The sequence below is a fragment of the Lynx rufus genome, unplaced genomic scaffold, assembly GCF_022079265.1.
Source record: "Lynx rufus isolate CCGP_SWC_20201006 ecotype Redwood Valley unplaced genomic scaffold, mLynRuf1.p SCAF_23, whole genome shotgun sequence".
NCBI classification, from domain to species: Eukaryota; Metazoa; Chordata; class Mammalia; order Carnivora; family Felidae; genus Lynx; species Lynx rufus.
Window position 1 is genome coordinate 4,613,017 of NW_025814838.1, and position 19,751 is coordinate 4,632,767.

At 51.9% G+C, this 19,751-nt stretch overlaps 1 protein-coding gene across 1 annotated transcript in view; it reads right to left on the reverse strand.

Annotated features, from left to right (window-relative positions):
- Nucleotides 1-15,010, reverse strand: part of HS3ST4 (heparan sulfate-glucosamine 3-sulfotransferase 4) — a 397,928-nt gene extending 382,918 nt beyond the window's left edge. Inside the window, exon 1 of the mRNA XM_047087101.1 lies at nt 14,277-15,010. Within this exon, the coding sequence (XP_046943057.1) occupies nt 14,277-15,010 (734 nt within the window). The remainder of the gene's footprint in view (nt 1-14,276) is intronic.
- Nucleotides 15,011-19,751: the final 4,741 nt, after the last annotated feature.

Consider the following 19,751-nt stretch of genomic DNA (forward strand, 5'->3'; position numbering starts at 1 on the left):
TCTTGCGGAAGAAAAAAACCCTCTAAGGCGGGGGGGCTCTCCATCAGAGGCACCTTGTCCCCACCACAGGACATTGGGCAAGTCTGGAGACATTTTTGGCTGCTAAAATTGAGGGTGAGGGACTAAGTCCTGGCATCTGGGGGGGGGGGCAGAGAGGTTGCTAAACGCCCTACAAATGCCCGAGACAGTCCCCACGGTGAAGAATGTCCCAGCACAGAATGCCAACAGCGCTGAGGCCGAAAAACCTTGCTCCAAGGCCCTGTTGCTCAACCTCTGTGTATCATCATCCCCCAAGTACGTTCTCAAAATGCAAATTCGGCTTCAGAAAGTTTGGGAGGGGATTGAAGAGTCTGCTTCTCTAACGAGCTCCCTGGGCGACGGGCAGAGGAACAGGACAGAAAGAACAGAACGTGCGTCTCTGAACGACCTTGGGGAGCACGGCTGCCCCGGCAGTCTACACTGGCTGGCTGCCGTGTCCACGCGGGCCGCTGTGCAAACACGCACAACCTGAACTCCCTGCTTGCAGCCTGTGCTTCCTCCAGGTGACCGGTCTCCAGGCAGCACTGACCGCTACAAACTCTGAATATCACCTTTCATTATGTAGGAGAAAAACCACCCATGGCATTTAAGCCACCGCGTGTTGGGGTCTCTGCGTTCTGGCACTTTTGTTTTCAGCCCTAACTAGCACAGGGTCCACCTGGATGCTGACGTCCACGTGGCTGTTTGGCAAGAGGCCTACAAGGGCCCAGAAGGTGATGATTTTCCAGGAAGGGAGAAAAAAAGCAAGGGAAGAAAAGAAACAATAAGGGGGCCGCCGGAGATGTCCGAGGAGAGGGTCCCACTGCTGTAACAAACGACCACAACGAGCCGACGGGCTTAAGAGTTCTGGAAGTTGGTTAAGAGTTCTGGCTCAGTCGGTTAAGCGTCCGACTTCGGCTCAGGTCACGATCTCACGGTCTGAGTTCAAGCCCCGCGTCAGGATCCGTACTGACAGCTCAGAGCCTGGAGCCGGCTTCAGAATCTGTGTCTCCCTCTCTCTCTGTGTCCCCACCCCCCCCGCAAAAGTAAATACACATTAAAAAAAAAAGAGTTTTGGAAGTCAGAAGTCAGAAGTGGGTCTCCTAGAGCTAACATCGAAGCATCAACAGGGCTGCGTTCCTTCTGGAAGCTCTAAGGGAGAATCGATTTCCTCCCCTTTTCCCTCACTTCTGGAAACTGCCTGAATTCCTTGGCTTAGGGCTCCTTCCTCTAGCTTCAGAGCCAGCAACAGTGGGCCGGGAGCCTCTCGAACCGCCATCCCCTGGTTCTCTCCCTCCGCCTCCCTGCTCCACTTGAAAGGATCCTTGAGATCACAATGGCCCGTCCAGGTGACTCCGCATAATTCCCACATCGGGGCTGGCTCTGTAACAACCACAATTCCACCTGCGGCCAGGTTCCCCTCTGTCACGCAATCTAGCACACTGACACGTTCTGGCCGGCCGTCAGGATGGGGACATTTGTGGGGAGGGGGGCATGATCCCGCCTTTCCGGCCGTCAGAGAGCAGCTGGTCAGGCAGCCTGAGGGCAGGAAGCAAACACAACTTGGGAAACTCAGACAGGGTGCACAAAACAGTGAGAAGGTAGCTCGACTGAGAGTAACAAGAGAGAACCTTCTGGGTGCTTCCAAAGGTCACCAACTGCAGAGCAATCCTAACGAGGAAACATGCCCTACATGCAGCTTTTTAGGGTTTTTCAGTATAGAAAGATGGTGGTCAGGGGAGAGTAATGCAGAGTGATGTTCTCGAGGAATTCCTGGGATCCTTTTTTTTTTCCCTAATGTTTATTTATTTTTGAGACAGAGAGAGAGACACACAGAGCACGAGCGGTGGAGGGGCAGAGAGGGAGGGAGACACAGAACCCGAAGCAGGCTCCAGGCTCTGAGCTGTCCGCACAGAGTCCGACATGGGCCTCGAACCCACAGACCGTGAGATCATGACCTGAGCCCAAATCAAGAGCCGGCCGCTTAACCAACTGAGCCACTCAGGTGCCCCCCTGGGATCTTTACGCCGTCGGCCCCAACCAACGTTTGATGTATCCGTGCTACATAACAGTTTCTGTAAATTAAACTTAGTCTTAGTTTATGAGAAGAGTGTCCTGTATTTCAGGCACTCCCTGGAGTGCGACGTTTCAGAAAACCAATTACCTGGGGGAATTCATGAAAACGTGCGCAGGTTAATAGCAACTGATGCGCACAGACCACGCAGATCAGATCCCAGCACATCATCACCGTTCTCTCCTTGCAAAATCACCATGGCGTTCTCAGAGGCTGTGATTCCCATTTTAGAGATGAGAAAACAAAGGCTCAAAGACTAACTATGTGCCCCATGCACACAAAGCAAGGTAGACACAGCCTCACATCCTGAATTTCAGACTACAGGTCCCGCTTTTGTTTTCAAAACCCCACGCAGCTTCGAGGAGTCAGAGCGGCCTGTGACAGGGGCACTCAAGGCCGTCTGCCTCCCATGTCCTCAGCTCCAACGCCCTGCAGAAGCCTTAACCTGGGGGCAAAGGCGAGGGTGTACCTGTACCTGTAGTGAGTAACAAATCCAACACAGGGCCTCTGTGTAACTGTTTAATTACTAAAAGGCGAACAACATAGTTCTGATCATGCGTTTGGAGAAACGGAACCCAAATCATTCTTGGCACTTAACGGTCCGTCCGAAATAACCCAAGCCCTTCTAAGACGCTGTCGGTGACACCTCCAAAGGCCACGTGTTACAGTGAAAAGACACCTGCCTTGGGACAACCCACCTGTGTGACCGCAGCACTGTCATGGGCCCTTCTGAACGTCGGACTCTCTATGTACAAGTGGGGTAAGAAAGTGCCTCCTTTGTGAGGCTGCTGTGGGGACCAGAGGAGACAATGTTGTGAGCTGTAGGGAACCTTTTGGGGAGACTGTCTAGCCCACACAGCTGGGTTGAGTGGGTTTCTCTTTCTTGCACCCAAAAATAGGCTTTGCAAAAATAGCATCGCGAAAGAGCCTAGAACAATTCCTAGCCAGAGTTCCCAAGAAATGTGTTATTTCTTTCCAGAAGCCTGAAGTTTTGCAAGAAAACTTAGCGCACGGAAGGCACTCCTTGTATTCACTGGTTCACTGATTTAAGCAGCCACCACTATGGAGCGCCTACTGTGTGCCAGGCGCAGCTCTGGGTGCTGGCACATGAACAATGGACAGGACCCCTTGTAGTTCTCCTTCCAGCAAGAGCGAAATGCGTAATTCAGGTGATCTGGGAGGGTCATACATGCTGTGAAGAAGATAAAACAGCGGACAAGCTCAGACACAGAAGCAGGTTTTTAAAAAAAACTAGATAGCTGGGAAATGTCGTTTTGAGGAGAGGGAATTTAAGCCAACGTCTGAAGGATGAGCGGACACAGGTAGTTTAAAGTCTAGGGGCAGAGTATTCCAGGAGGAGGGAACGGGGTGGGGGGGGGGGAGAAAAGCCACTTAAGAGGCCCCCGGGGGTGGCTCAGTCCATTAAGGGTCCAGCTCTTGGTTTCAACTCAGGTCACGACCTCGCGGTTCACGAGTTCGAGCCCCGTGTTGGGCTCCAAGCTGACAGCGCGGAGCCTGCTTGGGATTCTCTCTCTCTCTCTGCCCCTCCCCTGCGAGCGTGTGCTCTCTGTCTCTCAAAATAAATAAATAAAACTTAAAAAAAAAAACCCATCCCTCAAGCAGGAACGAGTGAGGGCCCACGGCAGGAAGGAGGCCACTGCCAGTCTGTTGTTGGGAGCAGATCCCCCACCCAGCCCGTCCTGCACGTCAGTTAGTCCATCTGCGCGTGGAAACCAAGAGTGTCTGGCAGAGAAAGGTGTGTAATTAGGAGTCACTCCCACGCGGCTGGAAAGACAACCCTTCCAGGGGACAGGAGCTTCGAGACAAGTAAGAGAAGATGCCATGTGTTTGGGGCCAAAGCCTTGGGTCTGAAGCCCAGCTCCAGTGTCCCGGGCCAAGGACTTGCCCTGTTTGTGCATTAGTTCACTCCCATGGGAAACACCAATGATGACAGGACCCCGTCCCAAGGTTCCGCCTGGACGAAGCCAGTGCTTGGAGAAGAGCGGACACGACCACGACGCGACAGTCACCCCCCACCCCTGCCCCAAACCTTCATCTCCCTGTTCCACTGAAAATAACCATTACTAATCCCCGACTTTGTGTTTCGCCTCGTGGATCTGCATTTACTAATTCACACCCGTAGGAATGTTAATCCACACCTTGGCGCGGCCAGACCACCCCTGAATTGGGGATGTAAGGCCGCCAGCTTCCCCAGCAAGGAATTGTTACTCGGCGTGTAAGTCTGAACGGACAGAACGTGCGAAGTAAGGGAATCCTAGATACGAAGTCCAACATTTGGGCCACGTTCAGAGAAACAATATCCTCAGACGACTTTCGAACATACCTGACCTCCACCTGGCAGCTCGTCCCGTACAGGGAAGACCATCTCTGGAATCCCAATAAAAAAGAAGGGGAGGGGGGAGGGGGGGTGATGGGTACTGAGGAGGGCACCTTTTGGGATGAGCACTGGGTGTTGCATGGAAACCAATTTGACAATAAATTTCATATATTGAAAAAAATAAAAAAAAAAAAAGAAGGGGAGGGGGAGGAATAGGAGGGAGAAGGGGAGGGGAGAAGGAGGGGGGGAGCGGATGGAAGAAAAAAGACATGCCATCCTAGAGAAACAAGTCCCCTCTTCTCTGATGCCCCTTGGTGAAGTAATAAAATTTTGTTCGTACAACTTTTGCTAAATGTATTCCTAGTTGTTTCATTTCTTTGGTCGCTTCTAGAAATAGAGTATTTTCTCTCCTTATACTCTCAACACGGTTGGCATAGGCATATAGGAAAACTCTAGGTCTTGCATAGAAATTTTCTTACCGATCCCCTTAATGAATCCCATCGTTGTTCCTAACAGATTCAGGGATGGACTAGTTATCTTGGGTTTTCCATTAAAAGATGAAACTGGGGGCCAAGGGGAAAATTCTACCTCCCCCTTTCTCGTTCTGTTTCTCATCCAACTGCATTATCTTATCAAATTCCTGAACAAAGGTAAATAACAGTGATTGTTACGGGCACGGGCGTTCTGGCCTTGTTCGGAATTTAGCGGGAATGTTTTTAGCGTTACGCCATTAAAGATGACGTTGGCTTCAGGGAGGATCCTATTTTATTCGCTGGTGTTCTACACACCAGGAATAAATATTTAACATTATCAGCTCTATTTTTGGCGGCCATAAGGTGAACCAACGGGATCGTTCTCATTTGCTCATGGTAAGAGCAGATCACATAGGGGTGCCTGGGTGGCTCAGTTAAGAGTCCGACTTTGGCTCAGGTCATGATCTCACAGTTTGTGAGTTCGAGCCCCGCGTCAGGCTCTGTGCTGACAGATCAGAGCCTGGAGCCTGCTTCGGATTCTGTGTCTCCCTCCCTCTCTGCTCATGCTCTGTCTCTCTCTGTCTCAAAAATAAATTTAAAAAAATTTAAAAATTTAAAAAAAAAGAGCAGATCACATAGTTTGATTGCCTAAGATCGAACCATCCTTCTATTTCCGGAATAAACCCCACTTGGCCCGAGCTTTCCTTACCTTGGAGTATAATCATTTACTTGTCCATTTCCCCATTCTCTTAGCTCCTGCAGACCACTGGTCATGACTGATTCATGTCTGACCTCAGCACATAGCTGACAATCAGTACATGTTTAAATAGTAAACAAATGAATGAATAACTAAAATAAAAATAACACTGGACCTCCCCAGACTAACCCTTCGTACCTCTTTCTTTTTTTATTTAAAAATTTTTAAGTTTATTTATTTTGAAGGGGAGAGAGCCAGGGAGGGACAGAAAGAGAGAGAGGCAGGGACAGAGAATCCCAAGCAGGCTCCGTGCTGTCAGCACAGAGCCCGACTCGGGGCTCGAACTTACGAACCGTGAGACCACAACCTGAGCCGAAATCAAGAGTTGGACGCTTCACCAACTGAGCCACCCAGGCGCCCCTGTACCTCTCTCTAAGTTAAAATACTCAGAAAGATCAGGCATCTGTCCCAGACTGGATTCTTCGTATGTTTAACAAACATGTGGTTTAACTGGCCCCCACTTCGAGCAACAGAAGCCTTGAACACCTGGTCCTTAGGGGGACACTATCCCCTATGGTTTCAGTGAGACTAACTCTGTTTCCCTGCCCCACCACTACCCCAACCTAAAAGAGTGACCACATCACCCAGGCCTGATTGGAGTATGGCACCCTGACTGCTGCAGGAGCGGGCTCATCACCCGACCTGGACCAGAGGAATCTCCAGGAATCTCTTACAGAAGCTCCTAAGAAAAATGACTTCCAAAAGAATTGATAAACATAAAATCTATTTGTCTGAGGTTGCTGCTTACTTACCTAAATATGGTGAGATGACCTATCTGAGAATAAAGCAAGGTAGAGAAAACCATGGCAAAGGACGGAAAGAGACAGGGGGCGCCTGGGTGGCTGAAACGTTTAAGCGTCCGACTTTGGCTCAGGTCACGATCTCGTGGTTCGAGAGTTCAAGCTCTCAGCACAGAGCCCACCTTGGAGCCTCTGTCTCCCTCTCTCTCTGCCCCTCTCCAGCTCACGTGCTTTCTCTGTCTCTATCAAAAATAAATTAATTAAAAAAAAAAAGAATGGAGGGGCGCCTGGGTGGCTCAGTCAGACGAGCATCAGACTTCAGCTCAGGTCACAATCTCACAGTTCATGGGTTCAAACCCCGCCTTGGGCTCTGTGCTGACCACTGAGAGCCTGGAGCCTGCTTCGGATTCTGTGTCTCCCTCTCTCTCTCTCTCTGCCACTCCCCCATTCACGCTCAGGCCCTCTCTCAAAAAATGCATAAACATTTTTAAAAATTAAAAAACATGTTTTTTAAAAATTTTTTAAAAATGGAAAGAGACAGAGACCTAGTGATATCATTTGAGCCCCTGGATCCAGCTTTACCTGAAGTCATTATCCCCTAGACTGCCTAATTACTTAAGCCAGTAAATTACCTTTTCTGTAGCTTAAGTTCAATTTCTATTACTTGCAACCAAAAACAATATCGTCTAATTCATGCGTTGCTTTGTTTCCCCATGAATATGCTTTGTACATTCTTAAATAAAGGTTGAAAAAAAAATTAAAGTGAGGAATCCTAACTAGTGAGTATTAAAACAAAAACATTCAACCGCCTGCTTTTAATTAATGGCAAGATGGGCTGAAAGGCTCCCTTAGTGAATTATAATTTCAGACTGAAATTCCCCAGACAGTTATAGAGGGAGCTTGTTAAACCGCAGAAACCAATGGAATCAAGAGATTACTTTAATAGGGCGGTGGTTCAATCGGTTCCAGAGATATCATCCATTATGCAAAACCAAAACCTTTAAAACTTCTTACCATACAACCCCAGCCATCTCTCATCCACCTAAAATCTCAAGGCCTCTCTCCTGACTCCGTTTAAAAGTAAAAATGACTGGTGTGGTCAACAAAAAGAAAAAGAAAAAGAAATAAATCGTGTCATGACAGTTGGAGACCACCAGTGAAAGGAGCCAAATCTCAAGCCAGGGTGTTTGGCGGGGCCTTCTAGAACAGTCCTGCATTCTCAAATGCTTTCAGTTCTGCAGAAAAACTGAAGGCAAGCACGCCCTTGGCACTCTAGATGTCTCTGTAGCTTTCCAGGCCAAGCAGCATCACTTCTCCTGTAGGTTCAAGAAAACGTCAGCGCACAAGCCCGAAGTGCCAGCCCATTTCCCTACCCCGTCCCCTTGGTGAAGGATTCTGGCGGTGGTTACTTCGTGAAATCAGACTCTTCTCCTCCTTCAGCTCAAGTTACAATAGACCAAATTCTGGAATCTGGTTTTGATTATTCTCTAGAGAGCTACTTAAGAGCTGCTTCAGGGTTTGAAATCCCTCATTCAGACATAATCTTGAAATAAAAGGCTATATTCAAATGAAAAATGCATTACAGCTTTCTCTTTAGGACCTTTGGTACTTACGGGCAAGAAAAAAAGAAAAGAAATGCAGGAAAAGGAAGAATGGCACGGGGAAAGGGAGAGAGAAAGACAGGAAAGAAGGGGCGAGCGAAATTTCCTACATCACAATTGCTTTCATTTTATCATCACATAACCCCTTTTGGAAGTAATACTGTGCCCATTCTACAGATGAAGTAATTGAGGCTTGGTGATCACAGGAGGAAGACGCCGTGGCTTCTGACTCAGAGACGGATATAAAAACATGCTCTGAAAAATGCTGCTTCTACCCTACTGGCTTCCTCCCTCCAAAAACTCTAACACAGAAGTCGGTTCTAGCACCAAAGTATTTCCGTGGATGGACCCTATGGACACAATACAGTCTCATCTAAAAAACGGAAAAAAAATTTTTTTTAAAGAAAGAAACAAAGTAACCTGAGGTCCAACAGAACTAGCAACATGGCAGAGCAAAAGCTAGAACCCAACTATTCCATCTCTCAGGTCTTACTGAACCCACCTGACCGGAATCTATTTTATAGGTGCAATTCATCTATCCGGATCACATACCGGCACTCCTGATTAATGAGGGAACAACTGAAGAGTTGTCCCGCCTTCAAGAAAACGCTCACTGGAAACAAAAGAGAAATTTATTTGTGACCTGTCTTCCTCCGCCTCAATGTGCCTGTTTATATCCCGTTCCTTTTGTTATTGTTGCAATATATCTGGGAGGTATTTCCCCCTTGCTGTTGCAAAATCTGAAAAGGGGCGGAAAATCTACACTGAAATAAGCACATGGAAGCCACGATTCTGGCAACTGCCAAGGGTATGGGTATGCCAGTTCCGAAACGAGTTTGAACCAGAGGTCGCAAACTGGTAGCGTATCCAGCCCACAGACGTGTTTTGTTTGTCCCACAGTGCTGGCCCACACAACGCTTTTAAGAAATTTTCATCTGTTTGCCAATGCTAAAAACCAAGAGCTTTCACATCAAAGCCCTCCTCTTACCAAGCGGAGGATGTGGTGATATCTGCACGTGGAAGGGGGTAGCTGGATCAGAGAGCAGTAGCCGTGACCTGTAGACAGAGCACACGCCCCAAGTTTCTCCCCGCCTGGTCTATTTCACTGGGTATCTGAGTTGGTGACCCGTGGTTGAAAAGGTCAAGCAGCTGTAGATTGCAAAGTCAACCAATCATTATCAGACTTTTCCCAAAAACATCCCCACTAAGAGACTCGTCTGTCAATATTAGGACAGCTGTGATCAAAGGTAAAGCATATGAGACCAAAATGATTTGAGAAATTAAAAAAAACAAAAAACAAAAAAAAAACCGTAGTTGGGTCCATTTGGATTTCTGCTCTAGGATACTCATTTTTTCAGAAAATACACTCACCTTTATTACTTCATTTATTCCTCCCAACAACCCTGCAAGGAAGGAATTATTCCCAGATAAACTGAAACGGAGTGATGTCAAATCAGCCATCTCTCCAAAAATTATCCAACCAGTAGGTTGTAAAACCACATTTTGAACCCGGTTTTGTCCATCTACAAACGCTGTGCTTTGGGAATAATGAAAGAACACTGTATAAAGCCACAAGGCTTGATTCCACCTCAGGGCCTTTGCACCTGCTCTCCCCCCGCCCCCGATGGAAACCTCTTTACCCAGATCTTTACGTGACAGGATCTTAACTCTTTCACTTCGTTTGCATCACCCTCACGGAGAAGTTTTCCCCAGCCATCTGATCTACGTAACACAGGCGTGCATACACGCACACACACCAATTTCCCTCTAGACCTCTACTACTCAAAGTGAGGTCCAGAGATCAGAAGTTAGAAATGCAGGCTCTCAGGCCCCTCCTTAGACCCGCTGAATCAGAATCGTGTATGTTAACAGCATCCCAGGTGATCCATACCCACTTGAAGTTTAAAAGGCACTGCTCTACTAGGCGCCCTGCCCGGTGGAAATATAACCTGAGTCACGAGTGTCGTTTTGAATTTTCTCGTAGCCGCATTAAAAATGTGAAAAGGGGGGCGCCTGGGTGGCGCAGTCGGTTAAGCGTCCGACTTCAGCCAGGTCACGATCTCGCAGTCCGTGAGTTCGAGCCCCGCATCAGGCTCTGGGCTGATGGCTCGGAGCCTGGAGCCTGTTTCCGATTCTGTGTCTCCCTCTCTCTCTGCCCCTCCCCCGCTCATGCTCTGTCTCTCTCTGTCCCAAAAATAAATAAAAACGTTGAAAAAAAAAAATTTAAAAAAAAATAAAAATGTGAAAAGGAAGGCTGTTTGCTGTCTCCCCTCCCCACCACCAAAATGTCAGTTTCAGGAGCACCGAGTGCTGACTCACCGCTTCACCCCCTGTCCTTAAAACAGTACCAGGTACGTGCTAAATATCATCACATGTTTGTTAAACGTAAGAAGGTAGTATTTTACGTGGGGCGGGAAGAAAGTAGCACCGTGAGACTGGACAGATGTGGGCAGCTCAACCACGGACCAGCTGAGCAATCCTGGGCAAGGGATTGGTCCAGGAGCCACCTGTAAGTCCACAGCCCTCACCGTTACGCTCAGATGTGACAGGACATCTACAAAGCGCCAGCCGCTGTAAGTCACAGGTATTCCATAAATGCCAGAGCCTTTCTGGCGTCCTCCCTCATTCTCTCTCCAGATTCCACGTGCACCCACTGCTGCTGTGACCACCTTCCTCTGGGAAGCAGGAGCCAGGCCATGGGAACCGTTTTCCCGAGTGATCTTCCCCAGCCAGGGGGCTGAGCGTATTAACTGTTGGCAGCGAAGAAGCTTGAGACCAGGGAGGGTCGCTTCCCGTCACCCTGGAGCTGAGTGGTTTCCAAAGCAAAGTGGTCACACGGTCCCTGTACAGCCTGTAAACTACAAGGGAGGCAGCACCTCAAGGCAGCCCTGTCACCGTGATCAGTTCTGCCGGGTCGGCCCGCCACCAGGTCCCGCCCCTTAGAGGAGTATGAGGTCTGTGCCCAGACACAGCTTGGATCAGCCCATTCTGAAAGGTGCACTGTGGCTCTGCCTTTTTCCGTTATTGGTTTGGGGGGGTGGGGAGCGGCGGGTTGAGTCTACCCCCCCCCACCCGTTAATCACTGGCCTGTGTCAATCCACCAAGGGAGGCTTGCTTCTCCCCAGCTTTTAACACCCCCCATCCTAATCCATTAGTCTATCTTGCCCGGAAATCGGATGCACATGTCCTAATCTCAAAAGTGTTTTTAAATCACATTAGATCAACAGCAACGGGAGAAAGCAAAACCCGGATTTAGACATGACTGGTGCGACACCGAGAAAATAAAACTCCCAGGGCTGCTTAGCCGGGATGGGGGGAAAGCCCGAACCAGTGTCACCCAAGCACTTGCCCCACGTTCTTCTCCCTCTGGCTGAAAAATCAAACACCAGAAACACTCGCAGAATTAGCAGCCTATGGGGAAGCGCACGGCAAAGAAAAAGGAAAGAGAACAAGTCGGGGAGAATCAAAACCTCCCATCAGTCTGTGGCCCTCTCATCTGGCAAGCAGTGGAAGATGCTGCACAGACCACACCGCGGGTGGGGAGCAAGCGTGACCGGTCAAGTACACACGCGACCGCGTAGAGATGCAGCTGTCCGACTCCTGGCTTCCGCTTGGGTCATGATCTCGAAGCTCCGTGCATTCCAGCCCCCTATCGGGCTCTGCACTGAAAGGTGCAGAGCCTGCTTGGGATCCTCCCTCTCCCTCTCTCCGTCCCTCCCCCACTCGCACTGCCTCGGTCTTTCTCAAAATAAATAAATAAACATAAAAAAAAAGGTGCGGTTGGACCAGAGACACAAGAGGAAGGGTTTCTCTTACTGGTCTGACCTGATGCCACTGTTTCCTCTTCTACATTATAATGAGGATGTCATCCCTCTTCCTCCAAGGGAGAGAGAGAGAGAGAAGACAGAGAGCCTCTGAAAATCCCACAGACAAGCCTCCAAGCACTGCTGTCCCTGGTAAGGCTGGAGACGTATCCAAGCAGCCCCGGCACACTCCCAGGGGCCCGAAGGGGTTTCTAGAAGACTTAGCAGCCAGGTCGGGGTGGCTAACGATACCCTCTGCCTTACAGAGATGCTTCTCGGGCATTTGCAGTCAGCACCACTAAGCACTGTAAGGATCTGCCACGGGGGAGACACTGGGGTAGAGGATGGGGCACCCAGAGAAATCGTATGGTCCTCCCAAGTGAGGATCAAGGGAACCTGCCCGTGTCTTCAGTAGAACAGTTCTGCAGATGGGTACCAAACATTCACACTCAGCCCCGAACACCACACCAGGGATGGCTGGGAGGACCACAGCGCTGGGATAGTACCTTCCACAGCCATATCATAGCAGTCTCCACGCCTTCTCCTCCCAGCCGCGGTATGCAAGAACATTAAGAAAACCTGGCATCTCCTAGCTCCTCGTTCAGAAAATCCCCCAGCCCCGTGGACGGGACCTCCTGACCCACATTCCACCCTGCAATCCTTCATCCAACTTTAAGTCGTCTGAATAAAACACTCCCTTTTCTATTTCCAGCTGCTGCAAAGCAACCCTAACACATGTTGGAAAGATGTGATCTTTATGCCTCTCTCTCCCCCGAAACGGCACTGGACACTTCTCCTGAGATACGCAGCTTTAAAATTAGAATTGGAAAAAGCCACCGTGTTTCCCTCATAGGGCCGAAGCTACCCCACGGCAGAGACCGGAATGCCCCCCAGCCAAACCAACCAAGCCAACGAAACCAACCAAACGCAGCCCTCCCAGACATCATACCCCCTCTCTATTTTGCTGTTGTGGCGCTAATCATTCTAACACCTTTTTAATTGTAATCGCAAACTGGAAGCCATGGCTTCTGATGTTATAAATACTGATTTTCCAGTTAAATTAGGCATTTGCTGTTTTATGTTTTGATAGGAAGGGGCTGTTTGAAGCCTCCTAAAATATTGCAATTAGTTCTCACTGTTGAAACAGACAAGACATTAACAGACACATTTGCTGTTTCGGTTTAATGTGCTGGAATGTTTATGCCTAAGTGTACTTCTCTCAAGCTTTGAAAGCATAAGGCATGTTTTTTAAAGTGGAAGAAATCAATCACAATACACCCATTTATTATCTTTTTTTTTTTTAAGTTAAGCTATTTCTAAAACTTTCCCAGGCTGTAATTTAAACTTGGAAAGCACAGCTCTTCAACAGGAAGGAGACTTTTATCAGGAAACAATCCTCGTATTTTACCTATTGGCTCGGTTAAGATGATAACATCACTTTAGCTGACAAAGCCTGTGTTTCTGTTTGACAATTGCAATTAATTACTGAGATGCAGCCGAGATGGGGCCAGCCATCCAGATCTGTTTTCCAGAGAGATAAAAAACCAGAGGAAAGAAGCAAAGAAAAAACACGCCCCAAAAAAAGCAAAGGAGGTTTGCATTTTAGCATCTACACCAGCGTCGTGTTCAATGTTACGGCAAGAAAGCTGGATTATTAATTTATGTTACCTGCACCTAACTTTCTACTCCGCTCTTCTCCCTTTTTCTCCCCACTGGCAGAGGGTGGAAAAGGCGAGAGGTGAACATTTCACAAGACAGAAGCTCCAATCTGTAGCGAAGGAGGCGCGGGTTACAGAAAGGGCACGGGCACCGGGCGTAAAAACTCACAGGGCACCAACTGGTGCTCCCAATGCAAAACCTACCCAGCGGCTGGATAGAAAGTTCTGGAGATGGGGGCACCCTCCGTCTTTACTAGAAAGCCAGAACTGGCCAACATCACCTTGTTTAACCGTTCCCGGGTCATTTGGCTCTAACCTGAAAAGACTAAAGTTGGATTCCAGCCACGCAAATGCGTTTCAGGGCGATTCTGAGACATTCCAGGGGATCTCAAAGCCCCTAGATCAATCTCGCTACCCTGCTTCATCCCCCCCCGCCGGCGTCCCCACACACGGAAGCGCAGAGCCCCGCCAGAGCCAGGGCTGGGAAACACCCCGCGGGCACGAAGGCTGGGGATTCCCAGGCTCGGAGCTGGGCAGATTCGGAAGGCACCTCCCCGGACGAGGAGCCTCGAGGCGGGCAGGGCAAGGCGACACCTCCACCCCTCGCCCTGAAATAGAGTCCTCCTTGACCGGCGTCCAGCCCCTCGCCGCCGCTCCCCCAGAGCAGCCCCCGCCGGGGCTTGACAGAGCCCTCGCTGGGGCCAAGGGCTCCCGGGACCGCGGCGCCCGGGTGTCCGAGGGCCCGGAAAAGCGGCGGCTCGCCCTGCGGGTCTCGCCGCGCGTCCACCCCCTCCCGCCGCGCCCAGGGTCCTACCTGTACCACTCCAGCCCCTTCTCGTAGTTCCTGTCGAAGAAGTGCGGCTCTACGCCCACCGCCCGCACGTCCGGGTGTACTCGGATCGCCTCCAGCAGCGCGCGGGTCCCTCCTTTCTTGACCCCGATGATGAGCGCCTGTGGCAGCTTCTTCTCCCCGTAGTCGGGGGTGCTGGCGGCGCCGCCCCTCTCGCTGCTCCCGTTGGCCGCTCTCCGGCCTGCGAGCTCCTCGTCGGTGGTGCTGGACTCCTGCGCTTCCCTCTCCAGCAGCGCGCTCTGCGCCGTGATCATCTCGCCGGGGGCCAGCGGGGTCCGGAGCCAGGCGTCGCGGGCGCCCCCGCCGCCGCTCGCCAGCCCCCAGCCGTCGGCCCCGGGGGCGGCGGGCTGCTCGGGGGGCTCGGGCGGCTCCCCGCGGCTCGCGTTGTCCGGCGGCGGCGGCGCGGGCGGCTGCGAGGGGGCGCCGAGGCGCACGGGGGGAGGCGGCAGAGAGGGTGGCGGCGGGCTCGGCGGGGGCTCGGCGGCGGCGCCCGGCGGCTCCTGCAGCGCCAGGGGGAACTGCAGGGAGCCCGAGCCGCCCAGGAGGCTGTAGCACAGGTAGGTGACGGACAGGGACAAGGTGCACATAAAAAGCAGCTTGCGCGCCGGCGGGCCCTTAGCAGAGGCGCCGGGCGGCGGCGGCGCGGCGAGAGGTGGAGGCGGAGGCGGAGGCGGAGGAGGTGCGGGCCACGGGGCCATCGCGGCTCCCGGCTCGCGGCGGCGGCGGCGGCGGCGGCGGCCCCCGGCGCTGCCCGGACATGGTTTCAGCCGCCGCCCCCGCCGCCGCCGCCGCCGCCGCCGCCGCCGCTGCCCAGCCGCCCCGGCTGCATGAAGCGACGCCGCTGCGCCCCCGGCCCTGGCCGCTGTCCCGCTGCGCCGGGGGGGAGCCCGGCCGCATGGCCCCCCCCCCCGCCCCACTCTTCCCGCGGAGTCCGGGCGGCCCCCCCCAACCACCACCACCCCCCTCAGCCGCCGGCAAGGGGACCGAGGGGGGCGCGCGGACCCGCCGGCCGCACCTGCTCCGTCTGCGGCGCCCCCGCTTCCCCGGCTCCGCCGCGGCTCCTGCTTCAGCCCCGGCCGCCGCCGCCGCGCGCTGTTGCGGCCCCGAGTTCCTTCCCCGCTGCTAACTTTCTGCCGGGAGAGCGGAGAGGCGCGGAGGGGAGGAGGAGGGGGGCCGGGCGCGCGCCCCGCGCCGCCGAGGGAGGGGGAGTGCGCCTCGCGCGCGCCTGCGGAGGGGGGCGCGGAAGCGGAGGCGTGCGCTGGGGCTGGGGCGCCCGGGAGAGCGGAGATCGCGCCCCCCCCCCAGACACGCGGCGCACTGGAGGCGTGCCCCGCCCAGCCCCGCGTGCCTCCCTCTCCCCGGGGAGCCTGGGACGCGGCGCTCTCCATCCCTCACCCGATACTTTTAGGGACACGGAGACCGGCGCCAGCCGCCGGAGCCGCGCACCGGGGAGCTGGGGGCCCGAGGACCGAGAGCTGTCGCTTCCCCTCTTCCCCTGGGACTCCAGGCCGGCTCGGCCCGTCCCTGACCCTCCTTCTCTCACCCCGGATATCCTCCTGCCGGGGGTCCGGCAGTGATTTCTTCTCCGTTTTCCCCCACAAACTTCCATCTTTCCAGCCTCCCCATCTTCTGGGTGGAGTTTTGACACAGACCCCCAGGTTTCCCAGCCCCAGAGCTTCCGCCTCTGTCCCGCCACTGGGTGACTGCGCCCTCTGCCCCCAAAGATGAGGCCGTCCCCTCCCCGACACCCTTCACGACGCGTACACCTGCGCCCCTTGGGGCGGGGGGCCTTAGCGCTAAAGGAGTTCCGATTTCCCTGGACTGGGATAGACTGAGCCCGTCATCGCTCTGCACGCCTAATGAGCAGGGACAAGTTAGGTTGCAGGTTGTCCGCGTGCATCGCCTCCCTGAATTTTTTTTTAAGTATATTTTCTTTGCCGAGAGATTGCCATCCCTCACCTCCCTCTCCTGGGGGGAATGGTAAACATCAGAAGGCTCTGGAAGATTCAAAACTAGACAGTGCTCCCCGCGGCCTTTTGCTCAGGGAGGTGGCGGCATGGGAGGGAGAGGCAGCGGGATCAGCTGAGGCGCTCTAGGGAACCCTGCTTCCTGGGGACGGGGGGGGGGGGGGGGCTGGCCGCGCACACCCCCGGGGCCCGGCTCTCCCAGGCGCTGGCTTCGGTGAGTCCTGTTTACCGTGCTAGCCGCCGCTGGGTCCCTGGTGGGTCTGCTTTCCCAGGGCCGGCTGATGTGCTTGGCATCTCCGGTTTTGTTTGATCGCATAATAGGAACAACAGTTGAAAGAAAATGTATATAATGTCTAAATATTAACTAGATACCTAGTGCCAAAGAGGGGGGAAATGTTAATCAAGTACGATGAAGAACACGGACTTTTCCCTGAGTGAACAAAAGCTCACTGCTGCTCTCAGCTGGACATGAGTTTCCTTCACTGCTGCTTTCGCTCAGATAAAGATTATTCCTTTATAATATATTTTTTATGGTGCACTGGAGACCTCTGAAATGCAGAGTCTGGTGTCTTGTAAATCATTCCCTGTAACTAGGGACGCTTTTTCAAACACCACACAACTGCATTACTGTAATGTTAATGGGAAGGGGCCTGACTGGAGCCCGGAGAAACACTAGCTTTGCCCAACCCTGTTTCCGGTCCAAACCCAGTTCTGGGTGGTCAGCCAGGAGGCCCGGATCGCAGGGAATATTGCCACTGCCCTGGCCCCTCTTTCTTTCAAGGCCCAGGTACCAGGATGCCCAGCGCCGGGCCCAGGGCTCTGGCTCTCGGTGCCTAGAGCCCAGGTTCTCAGTGCGCTATCTCAGCCATCCACGTGAACCTGCTCTGTATGTAGCTTTACTACACATGCGCTTTCCAATTTGGAAAGGTTTTGATCAAACGGTTTGAAAATTTAATCCACCCCCCCCCCAGGTGACAAACTGAGAGCTGAATGTGGCCAGAAAATTTTTTTTTTTAAGTTTTATTTATGTATTTTGAGAGAGACAGAAACAGTGCGCATGGGGATGGGGCGGAGAGAGAAAGAGAGAGAGAGAATCCCAAACAGGCTCTAAGCTGGCTGCACAGAGCCCGAGGTGGGGCTCGAACTCACGAAACCGTGAGATCATGACCTGAGCCGAAATCAAGAGTTGGTCGCTTGACCAACTGAGCCACCCAGATGCCCCTGGTTGCAATATGTTTAACTTGAGGGCTTGCTCCCACCCCCAAAAATCTGGGTGTGAGGTTTCTGTTGAAATAGGAGACCCAGCAACTTTGGGCCCCGTGACCCGAGCTGAGAAGCCCACTTTATGGAAAACGTGTGCCCTGTTCTTCACAGAGTCCTCCCAGATCCTTCCCACACTTTTCTGTTACTTGCCTGGGCATTGCCAATGAGGAAACCTGCCAGCGTCCCTTCTGCCTCTTGTCCCCAAATAGTCACACTTGAGTAAGAGACTCTCAATGAAATAAAGGGCATTGGTGAAGGGTCAGGCCCCATAACTGATAGGAAAGAGGTGATTGCGGGGGAAGGAGTTCTGTAGACTTCTCATTTCGGCAGTTGCCTATTTTTTTCCTGCTTCTGATCCAGGCTTTTTCTGGGAGCAAGTTTCTGAGAAACCTGTAATGAAAAGTAGGAGCCACCTACATAGAGAGAACTCAGACTTCATTCAGCAATTCCTGATGGGTCTGGAGACTCGATAGAATTTTTTTGTTTTTTTTCTGTTTCCACTGCCAACACCCATGCTCATTCAGGCTTCTCAGAGTTTTTACAATATTCCTCCAGCTGGTCTCCAGGCCGCCAGGGTGCCTCATTTCCAATCAGTCCAGATATCAATAGCAGATCAATAAGGAGTCAATCGATCATAGCTCTGCTGCTAATGCCCTCTATGGCTCAAAACCTCCCTCTCACTGCCTAATTAATAAGCTCCAACCTCTTTCCCTTTGGACTCAAGGTCTCCTCCCACCTTTCATGTGACTCCCAGTCGCCCCAAACCAAAGGGTACCTACCCTCCCAACATACACCTTGCGCGGTTCCGTTTCACCGCTGTATGCTCAGGTGATAGAATTAAAGCAAAGCTGTCCTTTGCTGGCTTAAGTGGCTTTCGGACAGGTCATGCCTCCTCTCTGAGCCTCAGCTTCTGCGTATATAAGTCACAGATAATAAGACCCCTCAAATTGTTTTTATAAAGAATTAAATGAACTTAGGTAGCATCTGCATGAATACCCGACTCCCTGCCTGACGTGCGGTGGCTACCCATAGTTATTTGCGTCTAAACATTGGCTCCTGCCATGCCCTGTTTCTTTAAACCTCATCCTTGAGGGGCGCCTGGGTGGCGCAGTCGGTTAAGCGTCCGACTTCAGCCAGGTCACGATCTCACGGTCCGTGAGTTCGAGCCCCGCGTCAGGCTCTGGGCTGGTGGCTCGGAGCCTGGAGCCTGTTTCCGATTCTGTGTCTCCCTCTCTCTGCCCCTCCCCCGTTCATGCTCTGTCTCTCTCTGTCCCAAAAATAAATAAAAAAAAAAAAACGTTGAAGAAAAAAAAAAAATTTTAAACCTCATCCTTGAAAAATACATGTGTGCCCTTTCTTCACACCAGCCCGGAGTGTAAGGCAGAGTTCACTTTCCTAATCTGCTCAGTAGCATATACAATGCCAAGTCCAATGCCTTCTGTGGCTTTTTTTCTTTTTGAAGCAATACAAACTAACCCTGGCTAACTTCAGCTTGGCTTGGTTTTTTAATCGAAGAAATTTACTGGAAGGATGTATGATAACTCCCGTAATGAAAACCAACAGACCAACAAGAAGCAAAAATTGGCTTTGGAATATTGTCCGCTCTCCTGTGGCTGACACAGGAGAGATCTATTTTCTTGGCCCCTTAAAGTTAGGTGTGACTCCAGCTAATGAAACTTGAGCAGAAGTGAAATGGTATGTTCTGGGCAGAAGCGTTGGGCAGACAGTGGGAGATTCCCCAGTGGCAACGTGTTTTTCCTGCCTGGCAGTTGCACGAGACAATGGATGGAACCCCTCTTCTCCACGACCTACTCGATTCTCCACACTGAGCAAGGTTAAGAAAGTTCCAGCCGCTGATGGCATGTAGCACGATCAAAAAACAAACTCGGTTGTGCTCAGCTCCTGAGACTTTGCGGGTTGGTTGCGAATACAGCACAGCCTGGCCGATCCGACTGATGAAAGCGTACCTACCGTTCATTTCCTCTGCTATTGAGCAAAATGACTTCAGTAAGCCAATATTACAACTCCCTTTCACAGAGGGAACGAATGATGCCAAGACAGTAGAGACAGAACTCTGGTCTCTTATCTAGCAAATAGACTTCCCCGTTTTGTCTTTTACCTGTCCATAAAAAGTGTATCTGTGGCAATCTGGAGGTAAAGCTCCAGACAAAACCAATGTGGTAGCGAAGAGGGAAATTATATACTTATG